At 44.2% G+C, this 7,986-nt stretch overlaps 1 protein-coding gene across 2 annotated transcripts; it reads right to left on the bottom strand.

Moving 5' to 3' along the window:
- Window positions 1-2,855: 2,855 nt before the first annotated feature.
- On the bottom strand, window positions 2,856-4,094 carry LOC126961462 (succinate dehydrogenase cytochrome b560 subunit, mitochondrial-like). Of its 2 annotated transcripts, XM_050801882.1 has the most exons (2): window positions 3,854-4,094; window positions 3,476-3,689 (listed from the first exon to the last, which is right to left on the bottom strand). In XM_050801882.1, the coding sequence occupies exons 1-2, from the start codon at window positions 4,090-4,092 to the stop codon at window positions 3,476-3,478; spliced, it is 453 nt and encodes a 150-aa protein (XP_050657839.1). In that variant the 5' UTR covers window positions 4,093-4,094. The 2 variants fall into 2 exon arrangements, with proteins under 2 accessions (XP_050657837.1, XP_050657839.1); XM_050801880.1 differs by having other exon boundaries at window positions 2,856-4,094.
- Between the last annotated feature and the right edge of the window lie 3,892 nt (window positions 4,095-7,986).

Below are 7,986 nucleotides of genomic sequence, written 5' to 3'. Positions count from 1 at the left end.
GATGATAGATAGATGGGTGATGGTCCGATAGAAATGATTTGGAGGTTACCTTTTGGTTGTGGTGATCCATACCGCCAATCTGCTCCTTCGTGTATTAGTGACTGAGCACTAATCCTATATTTGGGAGGTCCTCAAACATTCTTCCCTTCTTTTATTTTATTTTATTTTATTTTATTTTTTGTAGAGACAGGGTTTCACCATGTTGCCCAGGCTGGTCTTGAACTCCTCAACTCAAGCAATCCTCCTACCTCGGCCTCCCAAAGTGCTGGGATTATGGCGTGAGCCACTGCACACGGCCACCTTCTTCATTTCTGTATCTTCTACTTACTACGAATTTATTCATATAACAAGTATCTATTGAGCACAGCTATGTGCTAGTCACGTGGCTAGGATGTGGACATAAGGATGAATTAGACATAGATCCAGCCCCTGCGCTTGAGGGGCTGCCATGGTGTGGTGGAAACTAGGGAATACATTTGGAAGCCTTAGACAAAGCAGAATGCTGTGGGTGTGATGATGAGGGGCTACTGCACTCCAGCCTGGGACAGAGTGAGACCCTGTCCAAACAAACAAACAAACAAACAACAACAAAGCACATTCGTTGCTATAAATTACTTCAACAAACAGTTTCACATGTCCCTCTTCCTAAAGATCCCTTTTCAGCTGATTCGAGACAGAGCCTAGGAATCTTCATGTTAAACGTATTAAATAAACACCCAGATAATATTTGATGCAGGTGGTCTAGGAAAGCCATTTTGAAAAGCATCGACCTAGAGAGGTGGGTTGCTCCCAAATCCCCCTGGCATCTTGCCTAAACAGCGCTTCTGTCAGCAGCCTGGGTGCTAAGCAAGCACCTGCAGTCCTGGAGTTCTGAGTGAGTGGTTTTTAAACTGGGGCCCGTATCCCCCTGATGTTACCGAGAAACTTTCCAAGGGTTTCTTGCCAGGTGGTTTTCAGGGCATTCGTTTATTGACCCTCAGTTTCCCTTTGTACTATTTCGTGAAATCCATCCACAGAGGCGCTGCGGGGCCACCAGGGAGGATCTTCTCCCCACCTGCCCTTTTGTCCTCCCACTCTCAGCCTCAAGCTCCTGGGCTCAGGTGATGCTCCTGCCTCAGTGATTCTTCCACATTTTTGAATATTTGAGATCATAGACTCCATGGATTTGTAACATTAGGTCTCAAACTAACACAGCTTGAGATTCATCTGGGAAACAGAGGATGAAATCAGAGCGGGGTAGACAGTGGGGAAGCAGGCTTTCTAGGACAGCGGAGAGTGGCAGGCGGAGCTGTCATTCAGGGCCATCTAGGCACAGCCTCTGCTTTCTACCTGGAAATGGAGGTGGCCTCGTAGATTGTGAGGCAGGTTCAGGAACAAGGAGAGGCCGATGCTTTCCAATACTTCCTCAAATGGAAGCGCATGGATTACCAGTGTATATTATTCCAGATTGGCAATGCCCGCCTGAGTCTAAAAGGGTTGTTGCACTACAAGGGTTTAGCTGTTTTCTCAACGTTGACGAGGCCTTACCTGGACAGAGAATGACACCAGCCCCTTGAATACTACAGGCAAGTCAGGGGCCAGGACAAACTTCTCCAGGTCTCTCACTCACTCTCTCTGGGAGCCTCCTTGTTTCTGTTAATTTCCCTCTTTTCACCTAATTGGGAAATATAGCAGGTGTATGGGAATGTGTGTTTCTGAGGGGGAATGTCATTTCTCACTGATCTACAACCCATCTTAAACACTGCAGCATTACATCATGAACAATTTCCTTGGTCAAAACACAACAACAACAACAACAACAACTCAGTCTAATGAATACACAAGATTCTACTACATGGCCATGTCATACTTTATTCTTCTAGAACGCAGTATTTTTTATATATATATATAAATATATATGAATATATAAGTATATTAAAATATATATGAATATATAAATATATATGAATATAAATATATATATGAATATATAAATATATATAATATATATAATCAGGTTTATAAATTTTTATGGTTATATACAAAGTGCTCTATCTTTCAACATTTAGTAAGTTGCTGTACAAATCTTATTTATTCATTCAAAGAGTATTTATTGATATTTACTACGTGTAAGTCACTGGTCTGGGTAATTTAGAGAGTCCAAAGATAAATCACAATTAGACGCTGCCCCAGAGGAGCTTATGACTTACAAGGGAATTAGTACTCTATGGATGGAAGTTATGCTTTATCTCATCTTGGTAAGGATCCTGTGAGACGGGCAAGGCGGTGCTACCATCTTCATTGCTTTTGTGTGGAGGAACAGGAAGTGCAGACATGTTATGACCCTTGCCTGAGGTCACGGACAGTCTTCAGCCTAGCCTCACACTTGACTGATAGCTTGGCTATGGTAATCCAGGTAAATTGTTAAAAATAAATACATTAGGAAAATGTAATGGGATAAACATTTATAAACTTGTGAAATCTTAAAGTTATGTTAAATTGGGTAATAGATATTCATAAAATGTCCGAGCCATTTATAAGTAAGTTAAAATACTGAAACATAAATTGCTGAACATAAATATGTAAGTTTGTTCTTGGATTTTTGAGTTTTATATAAAGACTAAATATATTTCGGTTTATTAATACACACAAAAATTATGTTTTGGGGAAATGTCTTTAAAATGATAAAATGGTTCACATCTACAAAATACTGAGATGTGACAGACACTAAAAAGCATCTTATTTCCTAGGTTTTCACTAGAAATTAAAGTTATTAAGAGTTAAAAATTCGAACAAATATATATAATTCTGCATATAGAGTATACCAAAAAGTACGATATGTTTTTATTTTTATTTTATTTTTTTTTTTTTAAAATGAGTATTTTAATTCAGTTTCAGAAAAAAAGGGTACATGACTTTGATGAGAAAGCATAAAACTAAGAGGCTTTTCTGGAAATCCAAGAAAAAGAAAAAGAAATAACCATTAATATGTTCAATAATTTTCTGGATCTTCTTGTGTCAAAAGCTATATATTTTCTCCTCAAAAGCAGCTGCTCCAAGAACTAACTAGCCCTCTTTATCTCCCTCTAACTGGGACAGACTAATTCCCCTCCACCCCCACCTCTCTTCTTTCAATAACACTGCGTAGGTGTTAATGGCCTGGGCTCTCACCAATGAACAGAATTGTCCTTTAAGCCAGCAACCCACAGGCAGTGGCACCCAAAGCCTCACCCCCAGTCCCCAGGGCAGAAGCCACAGAGCTGGCATTGTTTCCACTGTCTCAGGAAGAAGGAGCCAAAAGCTGACCCTCAGCACAAATCAAAGCCCAATATGCAGAGAGAATAACTGCTTCTAGAGTTGGCAAGCTGTGGGCAAAAAAGGGGAGTTTTTGCAGCCACCCCATCTTTAGAAACAAGGGGAAAACTAGACCCTTTTCCACTATTATGGTCTACAAGGTACTCTACTGCTCCAACGGGATCTGAAAGTACAAAAGGACCTAAACAAATAAGGAGAACTTTTCCCAGGCTGGAGATAAGAATGAAAAACAGAAAGATGGATGAATGTAATAAGGTGTAGGAAGATGATGCTGGGAACCTCCGTTCTTCACATGGCTGCCAGCCCCATAGAGGACAACACAGTAAGAACCAGGACAATCACTCCAGACTGGTATAGCTGGGGAATCTTCAGGCCTTTTCCTAGGTCCCACATCAAGTGTCGGATCCCATTCCAGGTATGATACATGAGAGGGAAGACGAGTGCAAACTTAGCTGTGTGGATCAGTGCTGGCCCCAGACACAGGGACTTCACGAGTTCCAAATAAGACTCAAAGTTCCCAGAGAGTAACAGGGCCGACATGCCAAAAAGAGAGACCCCTGCACTCAAAGCAATACCAGTGCCACGGTGGCAGATGGACATCGCCATGGGAAGAGACCAACTGTAGATAGTGATGTGGGGAGATACAGGACGGTTTGAACTTATATTCTTATTCCAGAACCGCTCCATCTCTTCTTTGGCTGTGGTTCCCAAAGGAACAGCATTTCTGATACAGAGCTGAGGGCTAAAGTGGGCTCGGAGGCAATGACGACCAACATGTCTCAGCAAGAGCGCAGCCATCTTGGGTCGTACGATATGTTTTTAGTGAGAATTCTCCTTTTATGACCTTCTCTGGCTCTGTATTTTAGAATTTTAAACATGTGACTGAATTTTGATTCTGACACCTTTCACACACCTGCAATGATCTTCTAATTTACTTACCTTTCACCTCCTGTTGTCTTTTTTTTTTCTTCTTGAGACAGAGTCTCACTCTGTTGCACAGGCTGAGTACAATGGCATGATCTTGGCTCACTGCAACCTCCACCACCCGGGTTCAGACGATTCTCCTGCCTCAGCCTCCCAAGTAGCTGGGATTACAGGTGTGCACCACCATGCCCAGCTAATTTTTGTTTTGCCATATTGGCCAGGCTGGTCTTGAGCTCCTGACCTCAGGTGATCCACCCACCTTGGCCTCCCAAAGTGCTGGGATTACAGGTGTGAGCCACTGCACCCAGCCCCTCCTATTGTCTTTATCAAAAACTATCTGGACCATTTGACCGCAGCTGGCTAATTTTTTATTTTTAGTGGAGATGGGGTTTCCCCATGTTTTCTAGGCTGGTCTTGAACTCTTGACCTCAAGTGATCCACCCACTCTGGCCTCCTAAAGTGCTGGGATTACGGGCGTGAGGCACCGTGCCCAGCCTTTTTCACTTTACTTTTATTTTAGCTCTCATTTTCCCCAAGTTTCCCCCAATCTGGCAAGTTTGGCCCAGCCATTTATGAGTGAGGCATACTTTTGAGCTGATTGTAGGTTGTATATCTCATGAGGTGTGTGTCTAGTGGTCTTTACTATAACAGGGTTGGGAAGTGACTGTGCTGCTTTATTGGGTGACCCTAAGTGTTAATATCCCCAGAGAAGGAAGCATGCCCCTGTTTCCTGTTGGGAGAGTGTAAGCTTGGGTGTGGGTGTGATGGACCCGGGCAGAGGAGGAGGCTGGGTGGAGAAAGGTAGGTAGACTCTCATGTACTCCTTGTATTTTTAGATCTGGCATCTCACTCTATTTTTGGAGAAATCTTGAGAATCATCTCTAAAGAAACGTGTGGCTGTTCTTGCGGGTTTCTTGATGACACTGAGTTATTAGGCTGGTGCAAAAGTAATTGCAGTTTTCACAATTTTAATGACAAAAACCGCAATTACTTTTTTTTTTTTTTTTGAGATGGAGTTTCGGTCTGTCATCCAGGCTGGAGTGCAGTGGCGCCATCTCAGCTCACTGCAACCTCCACCGCCCAGGTTCAAGTGATTTTTGAGCCTCAGCCTTGCGAGTAGCTAGGGTTACAGGTGCCCACCACCACGACTGGCTAATTTTTGTATTTTTAGTAGAGGTGGGGTTTCGCCATGTTGGCCAGGCCGGTTTTGAATTCCTGACCCTTAAGTGATCCACCCACTTCGGCCTCCCAAAGTATTGGGATTACAGGTATGACCCACCACGCCCGGCCCGCAATTACATTTGCACCAACCTAATACTAATTTAGCCTGTCTGCATTGTTGCCCTTTTCTTTTCTCTCATGATCTTGTGGCTTTTAGTCCATGTGGACATCAGAGGCACAGCTGTTGGTTCTGTGATCATGTGTCAGGCAGATAAGAGTGATGGCTGAATTAATATTTATACTCTGAGCTACTGAAATTTCAGTCATGATATATAAGGGAGAAAAGAATCAATAAAATGAGCATATTATTGACAACTGCTCAAACACCTGTCAGTATAAGCTGTCAACAGCAATTATTTATAACAGATGATATTAAAAGTCTCATGGCATGAGAAAGATAAATCTGTTTAGAAATCTTTTTTTGGTAACAAAAAAAGTGTCAAGCACAGCAAATAAAAGTAGTCTGGCATCTTCTAGTTGTTGAAAGTAAAGTTTGAAATGACGCCACTGCTCATGGTTCAATGATTCTGAAAACCATAGGCCAGGAGAGCCGCAGTGCATCGTACGGTCCATCTGGTATCATTTCCTCTTTTTATGAGAAGGAGACTGAGGTTCAGAGTGGTATATAAATTGACTGTTCCTCATAATTAAATGTTACATACCCTTTTACAACATAGATGCTGTTTTTCTTTCTTTCTTTTTTTGTTGTTGTTTTAGACGGAGTCTTGCCCAGTCGCCCAGGCTGGTGTGCAATGGTGCGATCTTGGCTCATTGCAACCTCCGCCTCCCAGGTTCAAGCAATTCTCCTGCCTCAGCCTCCCGAGTAGCTAGAATTACAGGCGCCCACCACCACGCCCAACTAATTTTTTTTTTTTTTGGTAGTTTTAGTAGAAACAGGGTTTCACTATGTTGGCCAGGTTGGTCTCAAACTGCTGACGTAGTGATCCGCCCGCCTCGGCCTCCCAAAGTGCTGGGATTACAGGAATGAGCCACTGCGCCTGGCCAGCATAGGTACTTTTTAAAAGTTGGACATCTCCGCAGCAATTACAGTAGGTCTTTTGTGTTTCTCAGATCAGGCTTAGATTGTATGGTGTAATGTTAGGAATGAGATATCTCTCCTTACATACTTGCTAAAACTTAGATTTCATTTGGTAGAAGACAGGGTTTTGCATTCCATGTTGGGAGATAAAGCTTCCAGAGCAAATTCCTGAGCTCTCATCATCTCCTTTGTTCCCCGGCATTCCTCTAACGAAAGCCCCTCAACATGCTAGGTAGAGCTGGCTTCTTTGACTGGGTCTGCTATCTAGCCCCCACCTTGGGCAAAAGGTCTAGAACCCGTGCCCACGCCTGCTCCAGAGTTCATGTGAGCTTGCAGTGTCCCTAAGACCCTGGCTCTTCGCCAAGCACATCTAATTCCCTTTGATTCTCCAATCTGACTCCCTCACGGAAGCTGTCTGTGAACTTCTGACCCACAGCGAGGATAGCAGGATGAGGCCCCTTGAAGAAGTTGAGTCCTCTGAGAAGATACCAAGACAGGATGAGATGTGCAGGAGATTTCCTGTGGGAATGCCTGTGAAGGGTGAAGGGGAGGAAGCAGGACCAGGTGAAGGAGTGTCAGACAGAGATGCAGGCTGACTTCTACAGGGGAGAGGAGGAAGGAGGGAGGGTGGGGGATGAGGAGTTCCAGGCAGCAGTGCAGCTCTGCGGGCATTGCAGCCAGGCTAGAAGGAAGCTCCTGAGCCGAGGGGCCCATAGAGGAGTTCCAGTCATGGAGGACTTGGCAGAGAGCAGCCCAGGGCCAGGAGCAGTGGCTGGGGGCTGTCAGTCAACTTGCTCCCTGCAGCAGGAGGCTGGGGCTGTGCGTTTCCATGGCTGCTGTGCTTCTGAGCCTTTCGCCATTTGCTACTTTCTCATCTTGCCTCGATGACTTGTTATTTAAGCTTGTGTGGATAGTAATGATCATTATTAACGTTTATGGAGCATTTACTACATACCCAGTGCTGTGCTAAGTGCTTATTTGCTTAGGAGATACAAATGTCTCAGGCCTCAAACTCAAGCTTTAGAAATTATTTTTTATCCCTGATTTTACATTTTGGGCCCACTTTGCACTGGTGATAGGAATGCAGTCTTAGACACTTCAGGTGTTCTCCAGTTAATCCAGGAGTTCTCACCTCCCTCCTTCCTCCTCTGGTTGCATCTGAGTTCCAAGGGGGTTTAGTGCCAAGGAGTGGGTGAAGGGCCTGGCTCCTGGGGCTTGTGTGCCCACCCTGGCATCTTTTGCTGAATCCTCATTCTCACTGGCCTCCGATAGTCTGCGCCCGTTGGCACCTGGAAGATGTTCAAAGTTCATCTGCTTTCCTAGTGAAAGGCCCTCAGATAATCCTGCCTCCTCCTTTCTCCAGCTTGAGGACTCTCTGGGCTGCTGGCCTCTGACCACATCTGTGCCCATCTTGAGCCCACCTGTGCCAGGCTGCATCTGGAGCTGTCTCCTTAATGACTCCACACTGCCATTTAAGGTTTTTTTTTTTTTTTTTTTGAGACGGAGTC

The sequence above is a fragment of the Macaca thibetana genome, chromosome 8 (assembly GCF_024542745.1).
Source record: "Macaca thibetana thibetana isolate TM-01 chromosome 8, ASM2454274v1, whole genome shotgun sequence".
NCBI classification, from domain to species: Eukaryota; Metazoa; Chordata; class Mammalia; order Primates; family Cercopithecidae; genus Macaca; species Macaca thibetana.
This window is presented reverse-complemented; position numbering and strand designations above follow the sequence as displayed.